General features: G+C 36.7%; 2 protein-coding genes across 3 annotated transcripts in view; one reads left to right on the plus strand and one right to left on the minus strand.

Annotated features, from left to right (window-relative positions):
* The first annotated feature begins 2,782 nt into the window (after positions 1–2,782).
* On the plus strand, positions 2,783–14,043 carry Wnt16 (Wnt family member 16). The gene is made up of 4 exons (XM_015488427.2): positions 2,783–3,284; positions 3,477–3,733; positions 5,588–5,874; positions 12,456–14,043. Exons 1-4 carry the CDS (start codon positions 3,190–3,192, stop codon positions 12,918–12,920), a joined length of 1,104 nt encoding a protein of 367 aa, XP_015343913.1. The 5' UTR covers positions 2,783–3,189; the 3' UTR covers positions 12,921–14,043.
* Positions 14,044–20,999: 6,956 nt separating this feature from the next.
* The window catches only part of Fam3c (FAM3 metabolism regulating signaling molecule C), a 44,519-nt gene continuing 39,096 nt past the window's right edge, over positions 21,000–26,422 (minus strand). For both annotated transcript variants that reach the window (XM_015488280.2, XM_015488279.2), the window contains 2 exons: positions 23,910–24,036; positions 21,000–23,322 (listed from right to left, as the gene is read on the minus strand). In XM_015488280.2, the coding sequence (XP_015343766.1) occupies positions 23,233–23,322; positions 23,910–24,036 (217 nt within the window). In that variant the 3' untranslated portion in view covers positions 21,000–23,232. The remainder of the gene's footprint in view (positions 23,323–23,909; positions 24,037–26,422) is intronic.

Raw genomic sequence — 26,422 nt, forward strand, 5'->3', positions numbered from 1 at the left:
AAACCAAGACATGAAGTAGAAAAAAGTTACCCAAGATAATCTATCACCTGTTGACCAGAGCTGCAGTCACCCAACCCACCCCTGTGCTCTTTCCATGGCTCCTCTCAGCCCACAAAACCCACAGACAGTAGAAAGAAGGAAAATGGAAAGGCATTCATGCAGACTGCTACCTACCCGCAAAGACCCACTTCATAGAGAACTCCTCAGGGTACTTACTTATTATGGGTTTCGTTTATCTTCAGAAAAACAAAACTTTTTCAACAGAGATAACTATGGACTATGATGTAAGGAATTATGGAACACAATGAGAAGTTTGGATCCTAGATTCTAGTCATCTGGGATTTGTCAGGGGAAAAATTAATTGTGGTTTTGAATTAGGTTATGTAGCAGTATGTTATGGTGGACAGAACAGGGCCTCTGAAATAAGATTTTTGACTCTACTACTTTCTAACTGAGTGAGCTTGGTCAAACTTCTTAATCTTCTCAAATTGCATTCCTCATCTATAAAATCAGCATCAACTGTTGGGGGAAAGGTTGGAACATTGGAGAAGGAAGGAGAAAGATAGAGAGGTAAGTGGTGGGGAGAGAATAAGTGCAAGAGAGAATCTGAGAGGATGGCAGGCTCTCAGTCATGAGAATTTACAGTGTCTGGCCCCAAATGAGAACTCAAATATCTGTTCACTGAACAAAAACCTGCTTATTCAGCCTGGTCAAGTCCTATGAATTTGTTTCCTTTGCTTTAGAAGTATGAACACAATGACCCCTAAGCCCTAGACCATAGAGGTACAGGACCACTAAGGCCCTGAAAATGTGCCTTGGATTTGAAATTGTTTGATCCAGTGGGCTTAGATTCTAAGAAAAGTATACTTTGTTCCTCCAAAGGCTTTATCTAGATGTATGGACAGGACTGGGCCCCTAGAATAACAAGGAAGAAAACTTGCAAGTGGCTATTCCTCTGGCCAAGACTGGATTAAATAATCTATATGTGTTATACTTCCAACATTTATTGCATTGTATTGTAACCCATTATGGAAAATTCTTTTTGCAGTGCTGAGGATTGAACCTAGGGCCTCATGCCTGCTAGTCAAGTGCTTTACCACTGAGCTACATCCTCATCCCCTCATTATGTATTTTTGAATGGAAAAAAATAAACAACCTCTTTAAAACATTTAACGCTACTGGCCCTGAAATCACAGAATGGAATTGATGTTCTTTACACAGTTCCTGAAATGCAGAAATGGCACCCCCTCCAATTATCTTTGTAAGGAAGAAACTTCTCTAGTTCCCACATTTAGGCCACTTAGGTATCTACTCAAGATGTTCCTCATCATGCTAATTCACTCAATAAATTGTACTTAAACCAGGATGTCAGGTATTGGGTCCAATGACATGGTCTCTCTTGAGGAAGCTCACAGAATAAAGAGAGCTGGAGGGAGGTTCTGATTTTCAGAGAAGCCACTAGTCATTAGCAAAAATATTTCTGGATCAGTAGCTATAACCTATCATCAACTTGACTCTCAAAAAATTACAATGTGGCTTTAGGACCGGGTACATGGTGTACACTCAATAAATGTTTGTTGGATAAAGCAGTGAATGGGACAGAATGGAAATTTCAATGGCTTTTGTTGCTCTACCTTATTGGATACTGAGAACAAGCAGCAACCATTATCAAAGCCTTTAATGTGAGTCTCCTTTGGGGTACCCACTGAGCTGATATGCCCACCTTGAGTGTTTGATAGCCTTTCAGAAATGTCTGGGGAGCAAGTGATACATCTCAGAAGCATTTCTTGTGTCTGAGTGAGACAGAGCTTTCTGGCACCACAGCTAAGTATATTCCTCTGGTCTTCAGAGTTGTCCCACAGACCTTTCTTTCTACAAAACACTGGGTTAACTAACCATCCAAAACTACCAGCTGCCAAAACATTCAGCTGCCTGTACCTTTGGCCCCAAAGAGTATCCTGCTAACTTCTATATTCTTCATTTCTGATAATCTCAAATTATTTTGTTAAAGATTTCTCTGAATGACTGGCTCATATTCTCGAGAGAAGGAATCTTGCCTTATAAATTCCCATAGGACTGGAACACAGTAGGTTTTTGCTGTTGTTGTTTTGGGTGTGTAGCCCAGTCCAAGGTTTTCACAAGAGCAAACGTGAGTCTGAAGAGAAGGATAAGAACATACCCTTATCTGTTCTAGAGTTCTCCAGACAACTATTACTTACTTCTCTTCCCTTCATTTTCACTTGGGACAGACAGTGCAGGAAACAAGACAAATAGAGAAAAGGAAATCACAGCACAATTTAAATGTGGTAGAATAGAATCCACCCTTTCGCTAAAAATAAAAGTATACATAAATGGTGGAAGAGCATAAACCAGACGGTCTCTTACCCATCCACTAAAGTCCCCTGGCATTTAAGACCTGGGGACTTAATAGGGGATTGGACCGTCAACTTGTTTGGTACCAACTCTGGCTTAAAAAGACTATTCTTCTGGGAATTGAAGGAAAAGCAAGGAAAGAAAAAGAGGCAGAGAGATTTTCCAGCCACTCAATCCAGAGGGTAATCCAGAAGCCCTTAGGGTGGAAGGCAAAACGTCTCCCATCAAACCCACAATATATCCTGGGTTGCCAAGACAAAAGAGCCCTGTCAGTCTTTGGGTTGAATCAATCCCGAAGCGATTTGGAAGCTGGAACCAGAGGAAAGGTTATGACACCCCCTAGTTTGGACAGACTCTCCCGGAGCCGCGGGTCCAGAGCGCCCCCCGCCGAACCCGCAGTCAGCCAATAGGATCCTGAGGTTTCGGGATGATGAGATGCGGGGCCGCTACTGGGCCAATCAGGAGCCAGGCGCGGTCAGGGGGAGGGGATGAGAAGAGAAGCCGGGGGCGATGGAGACGCAGAGACATCAACATAAGTTTCACACCTTGGAATGTGAGGGACTTTCTCGCATCTCCAGCACATCTCCAACTCTGAGCAGGAGGGCCCCAAAGAACTTCTTCCACCTTCTCATACTGCAAGGGGCCTTGGGGCTTGTGAGATCCCTATCATTGTTGGCTGCCTTTTTATGCTCTCTGCAAGGAGGAAGAGGGCGACGAACAACGTTGTGCTGAGGAACTGACCTCCGGCCCTTCGAATCTCTGGAGAAGTGGGGCAGAAGAGGAGTGGTCGGGGCTGGGGGACTCCATGCGGGGGCCATGGACAGAGCGACACTCCTGGCGCTGCCCCGCCTGTGCGCACTGTGGGCAGTCCTGTTTGCGCTGTTCCCCTGCGGAGTCCAAGGAAACTGGATGTGAGTATGGGGGCAGCAGAGGTACCCGGGTTATGTGGTTAGAAAAGGTGCCCAACCCCCAGAACATTCAACTGAGGCCAGGAGAGGAGGGGCGGAGACCCTAGAGAGGGTGACCTAATTTTGGGGAAAACATCTGGGATTGAGGAGGAGGGCAGGGGAGCGGCTTACGCTAGGGGCGGCCGTGTCTTACAGGTGGTTGGGCATCGCCTCCTTTGGGGTTCCGGAGAAGCTGGGCTGCGCCAACTTGCCACTGAACAGCCGCCAGAAGGAGCTGTGCAAGAGGAAACCCTACCTGCTGCCCAGCATCCGCGAGGGCGCCCGGCTGGGCATTCAGGAGTGCAGGAGCCAGTTCAAACACGAGAGATGGAACTGCATGGTCGCCACCGCCAATGCCGCCGCCGCTGCCCCGCTCGGCACCAGCCCCCTCTTTGGCTACGAATTGACCAGCGGTGAGTCCAGGACCCTTGGGAATGGCAGGGAACACAAGGCGACAACTCCTCTGTCATTTACTTCAAATAAAGCAAATAATGTTAGAGTGGTCTCGTGGCTCTCTAAATCTTGAAAAAGGCTTTTAGTGCAGGGAACCGGGAGCGACAGAGGCCAGACTCCGGGTGCAGGTGCGATACTGGAGGAGGGGGGACTTCCCAGGTACAGAGCCAGGGCGCTAGGGGCAGTGGCTTTTCCTCCTTCCCGATGCGCCACGCTAGAGTTGCAGAAAAACTCTTGACTCTCCTTCCCCGCCGACCCCCTCGGACCCCGAAGCGCCCCCCTACTTGAGTGACCAGCTGGAGAAACATGATGTCGGCAGCGGGGAATGCTGCAGCCGCATCTGCTTTGATTTAACCGGCTCTGCAGCTCACCGAGCCCTGGACAAGTGGCTAACCCAAGCGAAGCCCCACGTTTGTCGACTCCTCCGAGCACTGGGTGGACCGCAGGAGGAGGATTTTAAAGGGCCTGTCCCCGACCACCCGAAGCGCGGCTAACCTGAGCACCACTACGTTAGCTGTCTCCCCTGTTTTCCTTTCCTTCTCGCTCTCCCTTCCTCAGCGCACTCCCGCGACAGGGGACGCTGCAATAAAGTCAAGTTCTCTTTCCACGTGTGTAGTGTCTTGGTAAGGATAAAGGTGCAGAGAGCCAGGATTGTTCCTGGAATATTAATAGATTCAAAGAATTTTAGGATCGGGTCGCTGAAAGATGCATTGTCGTTTTTCGGGTTCATTTCCCTTCTCTCCCCACCTTTGACCCTTTCCCGCAGGGTCCACACACACTCTGTTGCCAAAGCAATGCTTTTCTGCCTTAAAGTTTTAGCTCGCGCACCCTTCTGAGGGAGCCCAGATCCCTGTAGGTGGGAGCTGGGGGAGAGAAGAAGAAGAAAGAAAAGGAAAAAGAAAAACAAAAAGTGTTTTTCACAGTTGCTGAAATGCAGAAGCTTTAGCTGTTGAAAAGGTTTCTTGGACAACGGGCGTGAAACTGTTTCTATTCCAATCTAAACATCTGGAAAGGAAAAAAAAAATGTCGCCCTGCTGAGTCCCTTCTAGTTCACCTTATTAATGTTTTAATATAACTTTAATTTTCAAAGATTTTAGATCAAACTCTACTTTAGGACTGCTAAATACAACTATTTCATTATAGGATACTTTTTGGTAAGAACTTTTTTTTTTTTTTTTTTGCTGGTGACATTTCAATTATCTTACTTTTCATTACCTTTATAACTGTAAGAGTTGTACTATGTAAAATGTTAACTGTTTTTTATTACTATCAGGGATTTTTTAAAATCTAGTTTTTAGCATGAAAGTAAACTGTAACATTTATCTATTAATCATCTTGATCTTGGCTTAATTTTAATTTGCATTCTGAAGAATATTATTTACTCAAACAAAAATCATATTACATTTTTTCAGCATGTGTTTTGTGAATGCAGCATATTTTAAATTTAAAAATATGTTTTCCTTTCCTTCTCTGATTTCCTGTGAGTATTTTAGATTCACAGAATCCATGCAAAGGAATTTAAATTTGACCTGTGTTATTGAACACTAAGCTTAAATATGATTTTAAGGTATGAAGATAATGTGTGGCATTACAATGTATGAAAGTCCCCTCAAGTGGGATACTGAAAATTAATGTTGCTGTTTTAAAGGCTGAAACAATAGAAATCTTCCTTTCTAAATACGTACACAGTAAGCATCCTTTATAAGCTATTGAAAAATTACTTGCCGGGTAAGAGGATGAGTGGGAGCCTTTGTTGCGAACATAAACAAAAAGTGACATGGCTTTCTAATTAGGCAATTTATGTTTTATTCTAGGCACTAAGGAGACAGCATTTATTTATGCTGTGATGGCGGCAGGCCTGGTGCACTCTGTGACCAGGTCATGCAGTGCAGGCAACATGACAGAATGTTCCTGTGATACCACCCTGCAGAATGGTGGCTCAGCAAGTGAAGGCTGGCACTGGGGAGGCTGTTCTGATGATGTTCAGTATGGCATGTGGTTCAGCAGAAAGTTCCTGGACTTCCCCATCAGAAACACCACTGGAAAAGAAAGCAAAGTACTGCTAACAATGAACCTACATAACAGTGAAGCTGGGAGGCAGGTATGTATAAGAAAATGAAATACAAATCCAATGTTTTTATGTAAATAACACTAGGATTACACTTCTGGATGAATCCATCTAAATGATTTAAACACTGAGCACTGACAGCACATAAACACACACATTTAATATACACACATATATATATCCACAGGCACTCATATTCCTTAAAGAGTGTGTACTGACCACATTGATTCTATTAGGTTCTACATCTAATGTGAGTTGAATCTTGTAATACAATGTATTAGTATATGTTGCACTCTGAAACATTAATTATGAAATAACCATTGTACAAGTACGTGTTGTATTACTGGCTCCACCCCCTTAGGAAGTTAATGGCAAAGCCAGAATAAGACTTATGGTATCTGCTTTTCTAATGGTACTGAATCAAATATTATTTTCCCAAATTTGAATTTTGATTATGTGTCTGTAAATCCAATATTTTTCTGTTCAGTGGTTCTGAAACATGCTGTCAGTTGTGTTCTTAATTTCTTGAACAAACATTCTTGGGAAGTAAACAACTACTATCATATTTTTTGCAAAGCAAAGTTTTCTTTTTTAAATAAAATGGATATTTTGTTTTAAAGATATTTAGGTTTGTTTTTAAAAATCATAAATTCAGATAAGTATTAGGAAGTTATAGTTATATTAAATGTTTGGCTATTTTAAAACGTAGCTATATTCAAAGTAGATTGAGAGGAGGGAAATTTGAAGAACAATCACTTAATTAACTTCTTTTATAATTTCTGATTTTTTACTTTGTTTTCTTAAAATGTGTATATGTGTAGCTTAATTTAACTTAGGTATAATTATATTATTGAATATTGATTCAATAAAGTTTGAGTTCTACAACATAGTTGAATTAGTTGGCAATTCATAGTGACTTTTCTGGTTGTAACTTTTTTATGAGTATGTATTTTCTACATCATAATAAACTTTTTAAGACAGGACTATCCACACATCTTGTATATTATTGTAAATAAGCAATAACCTATAAAGGTCCCAGAGTAGCCATTGCAATCTACCACATTCTCCTGAAGTAAATTAAAGAAAGTTGAAGTATCTCTTAGGAATATTTAAAATATATGTTGCATTTGTTTTATATTTTTGGCAAGTAAATACTGGGACTCATTCAGAATGGTTGTGAGTTCTAGCCAATTTAGTTAACTGCCTTGGTTTAAAATACAAAAACCGCAAACTCAGTAAATTTAAACATTCAAATTTAAATTTTCAAGCAATTTTAATATTAATTTCAAAATAACAAAATAGTAAAAAAGAAATCAGTAGTTATATAAGCTTTTCATATTTTTATTTAAACAATTAAAAATTATTTTACCTCACTTAAATAACTCTTGCCTAATATGGAGTTATGTAGTACTCTTTCCCTTAAAATTTTTAGAAAATGTTGCTTCAATTTAAATATTATCCAATGAAGAAATACTTATAATTTCTAACATAGTAATATAAAAGATGGTAAATGTAAATAACATACGTTCTTTTAAACTCTAGAGTTAAACAAAAGAAAGCTATCAAGTTATATAAAATAAACATGTATTATAAAACAAGAAAACAATTAAATGAAAGTTTATTACCAACATAGAACTTATATCTTCTTTAGCCTTTCTTTAAATAATCTGGTAGTGATTTAAAAATTTTAACTGGAAAACCAAAACGTAGGAGCTCATGTTATGATTAGTTTTCTCAAATAAAGCAGTCTCTGAATTTATGAAAAGCCCTAAATCATTCTAAAATGCATTTTTCAAAGTAACATTATGCAACTATTTAGTTTTATTTTAAAATTAGATAGCAATAGTTTCCTCTGTAACTGTTAGTATTAAACTTTTATTTCCTTTCTGATTTTATTTAAAAAAAGAGCTATTCAACTTGGACTTTAATCCATTACTTATTAGCAAAAATCAATTTTCTCATAGTACATAGATTTTCTGCAATTATTCTGTCTAGGGAAAAAATAATTCAGCCTATGTGCATATATACTTTTTGTACAAATTTCAGAGTTTTCCCTATGGAAACTTTTTTTTTCACGTTATTCTAAATGGAATCTTAAAAATATTACAAAATATTTACCTGGTTATTTTGAAAGTGCTACACTAATGTTTTTGTTGGTCTTTCCCTCATGAGGTATTATAATTCAAAACATTTTGTATTTTTCTTTCCATTGGTAGCCAAAAAAAGAAAAAAAAATCCCCCAAAAGAAAAACAAAACAAAACAAAAAACTCTCCAAGGAACAGGTTTCCAGGGTATTAGCTAACATGTAAGAGCAATCGACTCAATTTTCAATACTGGCAATTAGGATTTTAATCTACTAGGCATATTCTTCTGAGTGAAGTTCAAGGTCTGCATTCAATTGAGTTGATTTTTTTAGTCTCAAAATCCCAAACTCGAAATGTAGGAAAGCGTTCAGAAAAATGTGGGTACTGGCGCTTAGTAGTGCTATGAGCAGGATAGATGATTTTCTAACCGCTGACCTTAAATACTCTGATTCCCACTTGGTTTCTGACACCATTCCTAAAGTTATAACTCCAAGAATAATGTTGCCGAATAGTGATTGGCTAGCAGAATGATGTGATGTCTTCCAGGGGCAGAACTTCTGGGAATAATGTGACTTGGAATATTTATGGGTATTTCTTTTGGTGTGCTTAAAATATTTCCATTCTTACCATGTCCACCTCATAAACTTTTAAGTTTCTCTACCCCATAATTTGTTTTATGATGAGTAACTCAACAAAGTGGGAAGGGCCAGCCCCAAATTTTCATTGACCTGTTTCAGGAATATTTATAAGTAGTTGAACAACACGTAAGCGTTTTGCTTTTCAGCAGGTTCAAATATATTTTTGAACCAAAAGAGACAAAATGGATCAAAGGAGTAGGAATCCTACACCCACCCATCCAATCTCATGTCGCAGTTTTCATAAAAAACTTAAACAGATCATTTGATGATTGACGAAATGAAATGTTAAGTCACAAAATGTTCCACAACAATTTTCTGGCCATTCCTATAAAGTTTGAATAATGTACTATACTGGAAAACAATCTTCGCCTGCTGCATTACCTCTGAGTCCAAATTGTGGGACCAATCAGTCCTTAAACCACTTCTTAAGCTGTTTCTATTTTTACCTTAAGTACCAATGATACATCTTTCCTATTTCACTTCATTAGAAATTGATCAAACCAAAAACTGACATGAGGAATACAGTATATTAAATGCCACCCTCCTAATTGCTCTCCCATGGTCTAAAAATGTTCCACCAAAATGTGCACATCTGTTTGCAATAGTTAACAAAACATTCCTCTGTTAATATCGTTATAAACCTTAACAATTCAACTAGAGTAGAGAAAGGAATTTTCTCATAACCACACACAACTCATTCAGTTTGCTATTCTCTTACTTTTCCCGTTACCAGAAAATGATGGAGCTATCACTGTAACTCAGAATGACTATTTAACGTTAATTAGGAACCTGAAAGGAAAAGATCTAGAATATACTTTTTAAAAAATTTTTGCAGTGTTCATACAATCTCCTTAAATATACTTGCTTTATCCACTTTAATTTTTCTCTGTTCTACTAAAATTATCTTGCTGTGTATAAAGATCTTATATCACAGATCATCAACTTATATAAGACAAGTGTTTGTGCTGTTTCTTTTTCTATAAAATTGGAATTTTAACAAAATACCTATTCACTAAATGCCTACTAGGTACAAAGCATTTCTTCCTATAAAAACTAAATGAAGTAAAACTATCTGTGAAAATGTGCTATGAGAAATGCTAAATTCTGTAGAGCTAACTTGTGTGTGTTTATCTGCCCCCAAACTCTGAATTTCATAAAATTCTGAGTGTGATTATATGGGTTTATTTTAATTCACATTTGGACAAGGTCTACCCTTGAAGTATTATAAGGGTATAGTCATTCGAATTGCATGTCAAGTTATTGGAATTCTTCTCTTTGAAGTTCACTTATATACACAGATTCTAAGAAAAATATGTCATATAGATGATAAAAATATGATTTCTTATTGTTAGAACCACTTACAATTCAAAAGTAATGGAATAAAACTAAAAAAAAAATGTTACTGGCAAATTATAAACTTCAGGTATTTAAAAGGGTTGGTTTTCTAGAGTAGAAAAATTCTCCCAAAACTCAGATAGAAATTCAGAGGTTGAAAAAATTGAATTTGAAAATCTCTTTTTATTTTTCAAACCTGGGAAGCACCATGTCATTTTTGTGGACTAATCTTGTTGTGGACAGGGCTAGAGTGAAAGAATTGGTGGATAGTCCAGCTGACTGAAGGTGTTCTAGTACCCCTGGCCCTGGGGCAGTCAGTTTTTTTGTTTATGAAGGTGATTTTTATTACATCCTCTGGTTCGGGTTACCAACCGAGGATGGATTAAAACTGCTTGAGTGAGCGGGACTAATTAGTCAATAAGTATTTGATGAGCATCTACTCTGTCCTCCGTGCTTTGCTGGTCGGCAACTCCTTCCATGATGTCTGAACCAGTTAATAATAGGACAAGTCAGCTCCTCCAGTCATGATCCAGAGGAAAAGCCAGCTTTAAATCACTAAGTGAGGACTATAAGGAATGTTGATCAGGCTTAAGCACATAATCATACTTTCTTAGGTTTTTGCCTTTCTTGGATAATTTGTTATTACCTAAGACTGACTGACCTTGTTTTCTCAAACCCTTCAGGCACTTAAAATCTGGACAAAGACAGACAGATCACATTAATTTGATCATTTCTTTGCCTAGTGGTGTCTTAATGAATTGAGGGTTTTGTGAATATCAAATGCCATAAATTAAACCAAGTAAGCCTTTGTGCCATATTTCATATATTTCTCTTATATCAGTGGAGGGCATATTTTGCCTTAGTTTAATAAGAAATAGATACATTAATTAGTTTTTCAGTTTCATGATTTCAAAAGGAGTATATGTGCCATATTCTATAAAGAACGGAGTTTAAATATTATTATGTTGATTATTTTTAAACACGACTAAGAAGTAACAAACATTGTACAAATCAATATCATATGCTTTCACTGAAAGCTGAAAATTAATCTTAGTTGTTTGGAATATTCTGCATCACTAGATAGTACAGAAAACTTTCTTAATGTGTTAGAAAATGTAATTCCATAAATATGTCAATATTGGGTTTAATACAAACTAGCAAAGTATACACCCTTGTCATTTTATAGTTTTGATAAGAACTGCAAGCAGAATTTAAACTGTGCTGTTTTTTTTCCCCTTTCTTTGGTGAAATTACATACATAATTTCCAAGTAATTGAATGGCTGGATCCATTTTTCATTTTGCCCAGCATGTTGACAGAATGTCAACTCTACAGCTAGTGCTGACGATTTATTAATCTGCTCTGCCATCATCTGGGGATTGAAGGAAGCTATGCTGGCGAGCCTGGTATATAAGAGTTTAGAGTCCTAAATTTCTAAAATCTTTTATTGTTTTTGCATTATTAGGTCCATTGAAGCTTTTTATCTTAACTCTTACTGTAACTTGTTCTTCAGAAAAAGGAGACATTTAGAACTTAATATACACCCAACTCATGGGTTATTACAAATTTATGTGTCATCTCATTTAATTCCTCTCCATAAAGTGGAATTTCTGCATAAACGCCCCACTTAGAAATGAAAAATTACAAAAACATTATCCTTTTTCTGTTTTTGCTGTTAGGATAGTGCTACTGATCCACTAGGAATAGGACATATGTTTTGGATTAATTTTCCAGAAAAGAGGAAGGGTTTGCTGGAAGCATCCATACTCTATAGCTCATTCTCCTTTTGACCAACTTAACTTGATTAGTCAAGGTTTCTCATGTGTCCTGTGACCAGGGGATTCTCCCTATTCCTTCCCCACCCTACCCTACATTAACATATCTAACTTTTATAGTGGTCAAACCTAAGACTTTCAACTGGAACAATAGATGTCATCACTGGCTGCAGTTAGCATCATTTGAGCAGCTTGTGCCAACCAATTAAGTCATAATCTCAAGGGTTTGAGCAAGGTTTATTTGTAGAGTCCCCATTAATGTACTGTGCAAGTTGAGGGCATCTGCTTTATCAGTGCTTCTCAAACTTAAATGTGCATAAGAATCATATGGGGTCTTATTAAATTGGAGCTTTTGATTCTGTAGTTCTGGAGTAAGGCTTGAATTTCTCATATGGCATGCTGGGGCTGCTGGTCATGAATTACACTGTGAATAGCAATGTATTCACTGGTACCAAGAACATGCAGGCATTCATGAGCATCCTCCCACAAATTTGAGTAAGGGATTAGTAATAAAAATAATTTTCCTTTGGTATCTCTGATAATCTCTGACAACAATAGTCTGGCCTACTACTACTTTAAATGCAACTTGGATTTGCTCTGAAGATTGAGACATTTGGACAAAACTAAAAACATTTGAACCCTAAATAATCCTTAAAGATCCTTTAGTTTAAAAGCTGTCATTTTTTTTTTTGTTTGTTTAATAGGAGGAAACAGACCCAGAAAGTTAAGTAATTCAGTTAGCTGTGTTTCTGACATTTAAACACAATTACTGTTGGTTTCAGGCGGTCGCCAAGTTGATGTCAGTAGACTGCCGCTGCCATGGAGTTTCTGGTTCCTGTGCTGTGAAAACATGCTGGAAAACCATGTCTTCTTTTGAAAAGATTGGCCATTGGTTAAAGGATAAATATGAAAACAGTATCCAGGTATCAGACAAAATAAAGAGGAAAATGCGCAGGAGAGAAAAAGATCAGAGGAAAATACCAATCCGTAAGGATGACCTGCTCTATGTTAATAAGTCTCCCAACTACTGTGTGGAAGATAAAAAGCTGGGGATCCCAGGGACACAAGGCAGAGAATGCAATCGTACATCAGAGGGTGCAGATGGTTGCAACCTCCTGTGCTGTGGCCGAGGCTACAACACTCATGTGGTCAGGCACGTGGAGAGGTGTGAGTGCAAATTCATCTGGTGCTGTTATGTCCGCTGCAGAAGGTGTGAGAGCATGACTGACGTCCACACTTGTAAGTAACTGCTCTCTCCAGCCTCCTGCAAGACTCAGCAACAAACAATGGGGTTGCAGCCAAAGGGTACCTCTCCTGGTACAGTGCTGGCCAAGGTGACTCCTACACTCCCAGATCCTTGAGCCCCTCTGAGATTTCCTTTACCTGACTGACATCCAATTACACATTGATTATGGATTTCTTGGGATTTTGAAGTTGAGAAGGTTTGCATTCATCTGTGAGTGGTTTGGAGGATGTATATTGACATACAAGGAAGATAAATCTGTTTCCTCAACAAGAAAGAACCCTCACACTGGAGACCTGGTCCATACTCAGGAAAAGATCCTCAACTATGGAACTCAGTTATGGAAATCAGTAATGGTGGGTGAACAGCAGTCTTTTTTTTTTTTTACAGACATCTCTATGGCAACCAGGAGTGGTAAACATGAATCTCATTTATTCTTAGTATTTTAATTGAAGAAATGTTACTAAGTGTTTGTGCATAGACAGACGTTGAAAAGTTAAACTGAGTGGTTGGTGCCTACTGACCCTTTCGTGTACTTCAAAAGAAGGGCAATAGAAAAAAAAATCTTCATAAGTAACACAATATCCCTAAAAAGTGTTCCTTGGAGACATTTAGTGACAAAGAGTCAAACTGTAAAAAAGTAAAATGTATTAATTGGATTTTAAGTGCCTTTTAACCAGGAGAATTTGTTTAGAAAAACCTCTATATGGTATACGACAATCTTTGATCTTGAGAGTCATAATTTTATTATAGACCAGTTTCCTCTGTTAACAACTCGGCACAGAGATCCTGGGAGAGGGAGAATCTGAAAACAGGTGGGAATACAGCATAGGTAAAAATATAAAGGGCTCTCATATATTACAATGAAAAGCACCCTTTAAATGTGTAAAGTCAGTATTTTGTATAGTATTTTGCTAACAGAGTTTTATATTTTGTAAATATGGTATTTAAGTTATATGACATATTAAAATGTAAGACATTTATTGCCAAAGCCTAAGAGCTGAGGCAATAAGATTATCTCAGAATTAAGATTAGCCTGTTTCTTTTCATACTATTATTTCTGATTATTTTTAACATTGAAAAAGAAGGTAATTGAATAATTAGTTATATGGATGTGTATTTCTTGCCAAAATATGTTGCAAAATATTGGGGATTGTGTTATTTCAGTAGTCAGATTAATTGAATTCTCTTTTCACATTAGTTATGTTTAATTTGTAAGGTTATTATAATAAATTATATAGCAAGTCTTAACTCGATAAAAGAATCTAAGTCAGAGTAATGATCAATTTGCAGATTTGCTATCCTGGATATTTATTATATTGTATGTAATGCTGCATTTCCATTTGAATTTTTGAGTGGTCTTTCTTGATTTAATATCCATGCATGTATTTTCATTATATTTTACAAAGTTCCTGATGAAAATTACAGGGATGTATTTAAAATTGTATTTTAATATAAATGCTTATGGTTTTATGCATTGTTAAATATTTCAGTATTATATAGAAAAAAGTTTTCTAAGTTCAGAATGGATAAAGAAAGAATATTCTCTTCCCTATGAATAAGATAAAGAAATGTTTCCCTGACCCAGAGTTTTCATTCTATTTCCTTTTAATTTCATTTACCAAGGCAGAGCAATTATTTATGAAAAAGAGAACACTCATGGAAAATGTCTGAGTTCTAGTATTAAAATCAAGACTGAACATGTTCCAGGCATGGTGGTACATGCTTATAATCCCAGCAACTTGAGAGGCTGAGGCAGGGGGATCGTGAATTCAAGCCAGTCTCAGTCAGCAACTTAGTGAAGCTCTGAGAAACTTAAGGAGACCCTGTCTCAAAACAAAAAATAAAATGGGCTGTAGATATGGCTCAGTGGTTAAGCACATCTGGGTTCACCCGGGTACCCTCCCACCACCACCCCACCAAAAGAAGAGGAAGACTATAATTTTTAATAACTACCAATTCTTCTTTTAACTAGAAAACTTTTCATAATATGAATACCTGATTACCCAGCCATTACTCTAAAAACCTGATGCTAACTCAGGCTCTCCTCTATGTGCTAAGCAAGAACAGCTCCAACTCCCAAGCTGCATCTTTGGGTTCTTCTTTTCCTTCTCATCCTTGGCACTTCCATGAAGTCATCCTCGAGTTTCTCTTCTCTTACTGGCTGACAGCCTGGTGTTGGCCCACTTCCTTCCCACACCCAGTCGGTGGTTATAGCACCACTGTGCCCTTAGGAACGCCATTCTGAGGGCAAAAGTTCTTATCTTGTCTAGGCTATTTTGCTTGCCTTAGTTATGACTCTATTTTGATAACAGAAAACAACCCAGACTGATTTAAATATTAAAGGAAAACTTCAGAATTTTAACAGGTTTAGGTGAAGCTTGATCCATAAACTCACACTGAGGCTCAGGTCTCTCCATCACTTGAGGCTGACTTCAGATGCCACAATGTGTGGTAACCCCCAAGCCCTCCCCTCCCACCCATAGCAGCTCCAGGTTCTCTGCTTTTCTTAGCAACAGGGATGCTCACATTTTCCCAATACTTGTTCTAAGGAGAGAGGTCTCATTCTAAGGAAAGGCGGAGGTTCTTTTCTAAAAGTAATCTCACCTGGAAGAGAACAGAAATTTCTCTTTCCTGGAAGCCCCAGCAAAGGTCGAATGTCATTGGCCCTTATTGGTTAAATGTACCCATCTCAGAGCCAATCATAATGACCACTGGGGGGATGGAGTTAGGAAATAGGTACATGGATCTGTCTGACGGCCCTTGCCTGGAAGTAGCAGTGGGTTTCATGCAAACTAAAATGACATAGAACAGAGAGGGGGTGAATTCATAGAGGAAAACCAAGGTGTTATGCACCAGTAAAGGGTGCCTGCATGCTGGCCAGCAAGTCATTACATGTCCCAGTTCTAGTGATGTGTTCACAGGACAGCTTCTTTCATCACAGAATTCACATCCAGACAAAGCAAGTCCAAAACTCTGTGGGTTATGTATGTGGGTACAAAGTGTCTTGATTTATTTAAAAGCCCTGTATAGTGTTAAAAGGGGGAGAGGGGTGTTCTAATGTTTTTTTCAGTTTAATAGTTCAATGTTTTTATTAATTTGGAATTGCCTAATAGAAACGATGGTTCATCTTAAAATAAAATCAAGAATATCGTGTTTAATGGCCTTATTTGTAACCTCTGGATAAGGAAATTGACTAATAACAACATTTCTGATTTGCAGTACCTTTACACAACATTAATAACACATTAAATCTTTTTAATATAAACTGCATTATTTCCTTATCCCAAATTGGATGATAGCTATCTTATATTTTAAGGAGCTATGATAGTCATACAAAGAATAACAAGGAAATTTTTATTATGAATGTTTAGATGCTATGACCTTATGATTTTGCATCTTTGGAAACGTGATAGTCACAGTAAATATTTTCAAAGCACTTTAATTTTCTGAAATACTATCAGAAAAAAAAAAGAGATATTGTCTTTGATTTTACTTAGTTTAAAATGTGGAAGCAGAAAAGCTCATCAAAATATTGACTTAGAGGCCCTTTGGGAGTTGCTGATAATTTTTTTTGCATCAGCTTCCACAGGTCGCCAAACACCAAGAAATTAAACCAACCACTTGGAGCCAGTTAGTTGTCTAGAACATTATGATCCACTTGGCTGAATAGATGGAAGAAAAAATTCAAATCCCATTCCCAGGAACCATGATAGTCCCTTAGGTGAACCCTTCCTTAGGACAGTGAGCTAAGATGCCTGGATTCTTTTCTATTTCAGTTTTACCATAGATAAGAGTGATGTCACACTCTTCTTGGAGGAGGAGGATGGCATGTGGCATAGCACAAAAGGAGACATGGTGGTATACCAGGGAGGGACTCATTTCCTTTGAAAGAGAATATTAACAAACACTTCACACTCCCTGTAAACTGAGTATTGATCTAATTATACATATACACATATAAATATATATGTATAATATATATTTATTATACACATGTATGTACATATATACATTATATACATTTATATATAATTAATTAAATATATATATGTATATTATATATATTTAATTCCCACAACAGCCACATAAAGTATGTATCATTCTGTGGCCTTCATTTAAACTATACCTGCAAAAGGTCAAGTAACCAGCCTTTCACAGAATAACTAGCTTTGGCATCCATGCCCTAGCCAGTACTAAGTTATTATTGTACTAAAATATCAAAATTGTCAGTAAACTATAATTACAGTTTGGGTATTTGTGAATATAATGACAATTCTAGTATTTTTTTCATAGTTTGGTTATGTAAACTTGGTTGAGGGTGTGAAGTGATTGGAAAACTGAGAATGGAGGTAGGCTGTGAAATTATAATTAAAATTCACTGTTTCTTGATGTCTAAACTCAAGAGTCATTTGAGCAGATTTGTACTGTAGATCCCAATGGGGCTAACAGTTGAATTATCCAAGAATCTAACAATTGTTCCAAAAATAAATGACTAAAGATCACACTAACTAGGTTTGACATAAAATAAATACTTACATCCTTTTTATTGTTGTGCTTATAGTCAGTTGTTACATAAGTGTTATTTTTAATAGATGGATGAAATTTACCATTTGTAGTGGTTTATACTCACATCCAAAGAAAAACCACTAGAGGTGGTTTGCAACAGATTAAAACCTTTTGAAACAAAATCTGCTAGAAAAAGCAATCTCTTCCCTTGTCATTATAAAGGGAAAGTAATAATACATGTGGAACAAGTCAACACAAACTAAACTTTCATATGTGACTTTTTAATTTGCAGAATAAGTGAAAGCACTTGATTGGTAAGAACAGGAAAGTCAGAAAGTCTGGAGGATACTGTACTGCCTTTTATTGTTAAATGGCCATTCTAGCCATTAGAGTGGCTCACCTCTACCGGCCCAAAAGCCTTCCCTTCTATATTTTAGTAATGAGCTAATACTCATGGTCATAATCTATAACCACTTGCCCCTGTGTAGCCAGAAAAGGAAGGGCAGCCTCTTCTTGTTGCTACTAATTACTCTTTGCTATTACCATATTAAACCACACATTCAAATATACTTAATCTCTTTCTCAACCAAGGAAATGTGTCAGTATACAAAATGTAAATCAATGGTTACCTGTTTATTCCTGGTATATAATCCTCACTTTTCATTAGTCCTATTCACTGTCATTTCTTTATCTTAAACTCTCTGGCAAATAAATAATTTTTGCTCCTCTCAAGCTCTATGAAAGGCAAAAAGTAACATATGGTAAAAGAGCAATTTGGAAAAACTGAAGAAGTCAATGGGATGCATCCTAACATGCATATCAATTTAACCTCTATTAAATTGGTACAGGGTAAGTAATTTTTACAAACTGAAAGGTAAACCTCACTATTTATGTAAGAAATTGTCAGCTTTAAGATTTTTCCCCCAAGTCCTCAACGTAATACTTCTTGAGAAACTATACTTAAAATTTCTTGACTAAGATATAGGAAAAACAATCTCAAAATTCCAGTTGCCACAACTCGTCACTGTGCCCAAATCCAACACACCCAGGGCTTTAGAACCAAAGGAACACTATTCCAGAGTATTTCCATAATGGAATGTTAACACTGCCTTCTAAGATACTTTATTAACAATTCCATTGGTTTTTCAATCTTATTCTGGTCAAGTATCAGATTTCTATAGAAGTCTGGAGCAAGTCCTCTCCCTAAGGGAGAAGAGAAAGCAATTTAGGGCAGGGCACATTCCCAGGTAATCAGCAGGCAAGACTCGGCCCAGAGCTCATTCCCAGCATCTCAGGAAATACTAGTTAATACCCTTCCACTTTCCATCCTGGGCCTCCCCAACAATCAGGGATTACTGCTTTCTCCATGAACTGAACATATTTCTAATGATAGCCCCCAGCATTATTTGCTTCTAAACCTTTCTTCTGATCAGAGTTTGGACTCCATGACATTCTCATTGGAGTTCATTCTGGTTCTTATCAAATAAAACAAAGTATTTCTCCAATCAGGCCTCTGATGCACAGAGGTATACATAAACTAAACAGCTTTTGGAACTAAAATTGAAAGTAATTTAAAAGATTTCTATGTTCTTATCAACATCTGACATGATAAAATGCAAAATTTGCGTTAAGTTTTAGGATAAGAGAACTCAGGCTCATTCACACTCTCAGGGCTGAGCATTACCCTCCTCTGTTGGAGGACTATATTTACAGAAAACAAACATAGACTTCCAACTTGTCCAGTTTATTCCATTATTCACTGAGAAGGCTACGCTCTGGAAGGGGATTCATTGGTGCCAAGACTGAGTTGAGTTCGTTCATCCCACCATGACACTTCCAAGCTCTAGCAGCAGTAGCAGGCATCATGGAAAACATGAAAGTCAAACATTAAGATTTCAAATAGACTTTGCTGTAAAAGGAATGTTTTGATCCCAAAAGGTAAAAATGTGAAAATTCCCATTCAAGGCTGACTTGTTAACTTTTTTTGGTCTAAAATGTTACTAGCCTGCAAGAGACAGCTTATTGCAATTGTAATACTAGCAGTTGCATTTATTGAGTACTTGGTGTCAGGTGCTTTGTAGGAACCACACACACACTAATATCATTACTGTTTCACAGGCGTGGGAACTTTCTCAAGATCACTGTCATAACTGGTGGAAACAAAGAAGCTTATGCAGGCAGGTCTGTGTTCCTAATCAGTACACTATACTGTCTCACCACAGAATTCCCTTCTCTTTAAGGTTTTAGCCTCCTTTTCTCTATGGCTACCAAGGTAAACAAATATGGGCCAACGGTTATGGAGCATTATAAACTTGCAGGTACATAAATTAGATTTTCTCTGACAAAAGGGAACAGCTTTTATAAATTTAGCCTTGTTCTTTCAAAATTCAGTGCACTCTAGGTCAGCATGATTTATGCACAGCTGAACAGTGACTTCAGTAATGGCACCAAGTTGTATGTGTGAACTAGCTGTATTGGGAAGATTGTGTTCTCCATGCTAGTAAACTGCCCATGGGACAAATCCAAGAGAAACATCTCCTTTGTCTCTAACCTAAGGGTTGGCCAATCTCTTTTCCTTCTGACCACCCACAGAAGAGACACCCAAATGTTCAGTGGATTGAAGCAAGACTGTAGTAGAGGAAGGCCTCTTAGATTCTCTGGAGGGGCTTTCATCTTGCTGTTGGCTCCCCTCACGCCACCTAGCAACAGCAGACTGTCAGGCTCTGGCCAGGCCCATTTGCTCTATACTCTCATCTAGCCTTGATTAAACTAGAACCTCAAGAAAGGGAATTGCAACAAAGCAAGTTATAGGAGAGGATCAAAGCCTAAGTAAACAAAGGAGCCTAAGATGGGTGGAAATTGACTAACGAATGACATGTGACAATCAAGAAACAAGTATATGATAGAAAAGTAGTCTTGGCAAGAGATGGGAAAGGCATCCTCATTAGGAATGCTTTACAAAAAGTGAAATCTGTTCCTTTATTCTAAATCTCTAAATTTACACGTCTTTTACTGCTATTCAAAAGGTTGTATTTATTGAGAAGTGTCAAATCCTCTACCAAATCAACAAATAATTTTCCCCTTTCATATACATTTCAAAAAAGTCTTCCAAATGAATTTCTACTTTTAACCATCTGCTCACTGAACACAGAATACTTCTCATTCTTTCATTTAAAAAGCAGGTAGTAGGCCCGGCATGGTGGTAATCCCAGCGGCTCTCGAGGCTGAGGAAGGAGGATCTTGAGTTCAAAGCAAACCTCAGCAAAAGCAATGCACTAAGCAACTCAGTGAGACCCTGTCTCTAAATACAATACAATATAGGGCTGGGGATGTGGCTCAGTGATTGAGTGCCCCTGAGTTCAATACCCGGTAACCCCCCCCTCCCAACACCCCTCAAAAAAAGGTAGGTAGTGGGGAGGATCAAACAGAATAAAATTATATTTTTTGGTCAAATTATTTATAATCTGTGTAAACTTTAAAAGTATAAAGTAAAATTCAGGCTAAATGAATTTTCAGCTACCATAAAATTATAAAATATTAGTTGATTAATTGAAAAACAAATACAATATAGAAATCACAATGATAAATTTCACTTTAATCAAATTAAAGTCAGGAATATGAAGACTGGCTCGATTTTTCTTTAATTTTCCAAATATTACTTATTTTCTACTTTTTTTACTCTATTTTAACATTCATATAATAATACATTTGTTCTAGGAAAGCATCTGTGGTTACAAATAAAAAATATGCATCCACAAGCCCTTAAATACCATGTAAACTACTGGAATGTCAACATCAAATTTCTACTTTAATAAAGAAAATTATTAATGTTAAATGAGCATTGTTTTGCTTATAATGCTGACTTTAAAGAGATCTGGAAATAAAATATAGTAAAATTATTGCTTCCAAAGTTAAGTTGGCACAATCTATACAAGATAGAATTCGAACAAAAACATACTGCACCAAAGCAGTTAGTTACATAACTAATCCTAACCCCATCTCTCGACATCTCAATGCACCTGCAAACGCCATCCTTCTACAATCTTTAAAATCAAAGGGGTGTCCTGGCATCTAGATATATAAATTCTATATATGTTATGATATATCCTCTGCTTTTTAACCACAGCACTGATTTAATTTATTTGCATGTTAAACAGTACAATAAATACTTAAAAAAATCTCAATTGAAGTCTCATAGTATATTACTTTGCCAGATAATAAAAAAATTCATGTGTAAACCAAGATGTATTTATTTTCATTATTTAAAAAAAAATGTAACATTTATTGTACAATCCCTGGAACTGTAAAATAGCTATTCTTTTAATTTACAGAATCAAGGGAAGTATTTTAAATGTCAAAATATACATGCTGCATGTGATTGAATATATAAGCACCAAAAATCTAAAAAGTTTACAAAAATTGTTTAAACATGTAAGGTGCATTACATTCAGTTTAAGGGAAGAAACTGTACCCCAAAGGTTATTAATATTTATGAAATATCTGAAAGGCATCCAACTTACAGCAAAATAACAAATACTGCTTATAGGTTATTTTTATACAAGCCATTTAGGTTCAAAATTTTAGGGCTGCCTTATACTGTGAAAGGCAGTTTGGATTATTAAATTTGTTTATGTTCCAGCTTAAGATACTTCATATATAATAGGAATTTAATGTCCTAGAAAAACTAAAGCAAAATAAAACAAAACTAAGTAATTTTGTAAACATCTTAAGGAAAAAGTTAGATCTCTTATTTTCTATATAGAATTGGGAATGAAGTCATTTTGGGTCAAATAAAATTATTTAAAAAATGTCTACTCAGTAATTGGACTTTTCTAAATATGCCACTAAAGCTTTGGGCAATAATTGCCATTAAGAAGTTAGATGAAGTAAATAGAAAATTAATTTATCAGCTTATAAATCAAGTGTCATGATATTAAAGCATAGCTCTCTTCAAATCACTTAGTCAATGCCAATAACAAATAAGGAAAATATATACCTGTATTGCTCTAAATATACTGTTTTTAGTTGTCCTAAATACCTGATTAGGTCAGGGAGGGGACTTGGCCTGGTTCTCCAACTCTGTGGAGTTTCCACCTCTAGCTTCATTTTAAATAGCTTATACAAGATCAAATTATTGACACCACTACCACAGAATTCAGAAGCTGTAGTCCTAAAGGACACCTACATTTATATATTGACTTTTTGCTGTGTGCATTAAAGAATTTGTTGTGCTTTTCACAAATCTGACATAAGTTTTTGTATCCAACATTTTATTTCTTGGTTTCTTTGGAAGGGAAAATAAAGAAAAGAGGTACATCAGGAAAAATGGACTATAAGGTGACATTACACATATGACTAGCTAAATCTCTTTTGACTTTAAAAGATAATGTCATCACAAGGCCAGATATATATCTATACATATATTTATAAACAAAATCTCCTCCATAAAAGCCATATTATTCCATGACTGATTTTCACAGCAACCTTATATATCAATGTTTTCACAATCTGATCAGTAATCCACTGAGTATGCTTTTAGAATTGATGTATGTCATTACCATAGCGGTCTAAACATTTGTACTTTTAAGGAAATGTGCTTAAAAATGGTTCAGTGATTTGCCCATTAGGACTATTTACAAAGATAGCTATTTACGTTAGCAATAAATAATCCTGATATCAAAAGAGATAATGCTCATGCACACACCAAGATGGATGCATGCTCTTAAAATATTTACACGTAGTTTCTTCTTTATGAGTCTCCCATTAATATCGAAAGTGCGCTTCCTTCTGTTTTCTCCATATTTTCTTCAGTCTTGTTTCTGGGGGATGCATCCTTCCATTTCTACGACTTCAGGCCATCCTTCATATTTATTTGTATCCTTATTGTTCTTTATGTGCTATTGGAACACAGTAATAATATACAGTTTAAAAAACCTTTGTGTCCTGATTTTCAAAAAACATAACTCACTCATTTCAGTAACACTCATGTCAACAATGAAGTCATATAAATTACTGACCAAGATAGTAAATGAGCAACCCCTGGGGTCTGACACATCCGTGGCCAACCTTCAAAACACAGCTAAAACAAAACACTGAAGACGTTTTTACAGGATCATGTGTCAGTCAAAAAGTAAAGTTTACATTCTATTAAGTTCTGTAGTATTTCCAAACTTAACTGACTCTAATAGCTAAAGCTTAATTAAAATACTTAATAACTAATGCTTCCTAAAAGGCTTCAAAGTAATCCTATTCCAATGCACTGTTATGTAAGGGAAAAAAAATACAGAATTTGTTTTTGAATTTAAAAAGTGTCATGGTTATTTCAAATAGCTAGTTATTAAAAATTTAATGAAAAATATCTGAATATATTTAATAGCTGCTTTATCTAATTTTTAATAACCGGATGGGAATATATACTGGAAAGTTTTACACACTTTGCTTTTGAAGCAAAACTTCACTGATTATGAAGTTCTAAGATACTAACCTGTTCAAAAGGACTTTTTGTCTTAATGCCCTTCCCACCACAGAAGACCCAGTTGTCTCTAAAACCAAGAGTATTAATAGACGTGCTTCCCAATTCAGAAATAAGCCGCCGTGCCTCATCATTGAGTCTTAAGGAAAAAGAAAACAACAGTAAACACAGGGCACTACACTTAGCACTGATTCATCCATAACAGTTGATAAGCATGAAGTAAAATGAAAACACGTGAACTTAAATAAGAAAATGTAAAAAACAGAAAAGTTTTCACAGAATATTTCTATTTAAATTCTTTAGTGGAAAAGAACATGAATTCTAGCAATTAATAATGTTAATTTATTCTATTAGGAAGTAAATAAGTTTTAGTAGATGCCTATCCAGGTTAATCCAAGGTCTTAAGCAACCAATATCTTTGTAAAATTAGTTAGCACTTCGATTCTCCACTAAACCCTTTATAAATTATATGGGAATGGAATAAAGGTAAATGTTGATAGAAATCTGGAAGTTTTCACAGTGTTTTATTTTAAGACAAAGCAAATTTTGAAAACAGCAGTACAAATGTTATTTCAGCTATGTAAAAAAAACAAAAATATTAACTGCCAGAAAGAGGAGGGGCAGTAGCCAGCTAGCCACTATGGAAATTACTAGTTAAAATTATGGGGGTGGGGGGTAGGTTATAATTCTAACATTGAGAGATTTCCTTTCCCTTGTCTCTCAAAGGGGAGAAGAAACTCAAATAAATGCTAGGTGTATAACTACAAACAGAACAAAAATATAATTATGGGTCACCTGTACAGGTTATTTGATATGAAGTCCTATAGCATATGGCCCCATAAGCAGCTCATCTAGGGCAAGTGTATATGAGAGTCCCACAGTCCCACCATCTAGGGCAATTTGAAAGGTGTGTTCTGCTAAAATGTGGGGCAGGGTGTTTCATATTTGCAAATTCCAGTGTTTCAAAAAACATACTGTGCTAGTATCTGTTAGCTTTTCTTAGTATATTAATGAAAGAAACCAGGTATAGCGCTCATTTAACTAAAGATAAAAGGGATGATTTATATTTTGAAATCATAAAACAGGAAAGAACTACAAATATAACAGCTTTTATAACTTATGCAAACCACATCCATGGAGCAATGGAATGATTCTGACCACGGCACAGGCACTGTTATCCACCTGAAGGAGTCTACTAGAAGAAGTGAAAAAATGAGGGACAGCACCTGGAATATTTAGCCTTTCAGACTCAACTCTATATCAAGTGATATATTATAACCGTGAACCAAAAAGATGTGAAATGTCTTTAGTATAAAAAGAACCAGTGACATCTTAGACTCTGGAGAGGAAACATTCATATGGAGTACATACAGGGGCTCTCTCACTTTCTCCTCAAGTTTTGTTTCCTGTGACCATCCTTACATGAATTAGGTATCACTCTCCATTTGTTTGCTCCCTTAATAAACAATTTGTGTATTAGAGAGTATTACCTGAACTCTGTTTTCTCATTTCCAAATAGCGTAGAACATATGTTATGGATCTGGAAGACTAAAATTCCACTCATACAGTTTATGTAGATGTTCTATTTTCTGGCTACTTTCTCAAAACTTTCCACTTGTGACACTAGTAGATGAATTTTGCTGCCATAGCATGAATAAATAGTACTGAAATGCAGAGGGTACATTATAGTAGGTTCTCTGGGCAAAGAGCCCTAGACTCCATTCACATTTACACCTCAGAAGGATTACAAATTGCCATCTCACAGACATTTAGGGCTGCTCATAAACAGTTGAAATTATAAATGTTAAATTCACAAATGGTGATTGCTTTATATACAAAAACTGTCCCCAAAGTAGGTGGCCATCCAAACACAGGTCTGGTCTCTGAAAACAGTAAGTAAAATTTTTCTTGGCTAAGCATTTGCAGCAACTAAGAAACAAATTGAAGGGCAATTAGTCATTGTTACTTCTGTAACCAGTTATTTTCACAATTTCATAAGTTATCATTATAATCTGTACAAATGAATTTAGCATGAGATACAGAAGAAATGTGAAGATTTAGCTTTATGTTTTCACTCCAGTGATCTCTTTCCTTATATTTCCATGAGACCGTCCAGAGTTCCCATTCTTCAAGAGAGTATTAGTATAGCAGACCTGAGGTTTCCATTATTAGAAAGGCCTTATATCTGGATTGGTCTTGGCTGGCATCTGGAGGAGGAGGGCTCCCATCCTTTTCAAAACTAAAGAGAATGATTTCTTATGCCTGTGTGCACAAATGATGTAGTTTATGCTCAATGTCCACTCTTGTCTTGGTGTCTGGGTTTTGGGAATGCCTTAGGTAGATGGTGCCTACATGACAAATCTCAGGTAAAAACCCCAGGTCACTGAGGTGGAAATGGGGACCAAGACAGTGTCTGGTTTTGCTTCAGTCCTTGCTGATAAAGGAAGTACATATGACAATCCTGCAGTTCCACTATTGAGCCAAGCCAATGTCTCCTTTTTTTGAAGTTCAGAAAGCAATAAGAA

Source organism: Marmota marmota, unplaced genomic scaffold (genome assembly GCF_001458135.2).
Source record: "Marmota marmota marmota unplaced genomic scaffold, marMar, whole genome shotgun sequence".
Classification (NCBI taxonomy): Eukaryota; Metazoa; Chordata; class Mammalia; order Rodentia; family Sciuridae; genus Marmota; species Marmota marmota.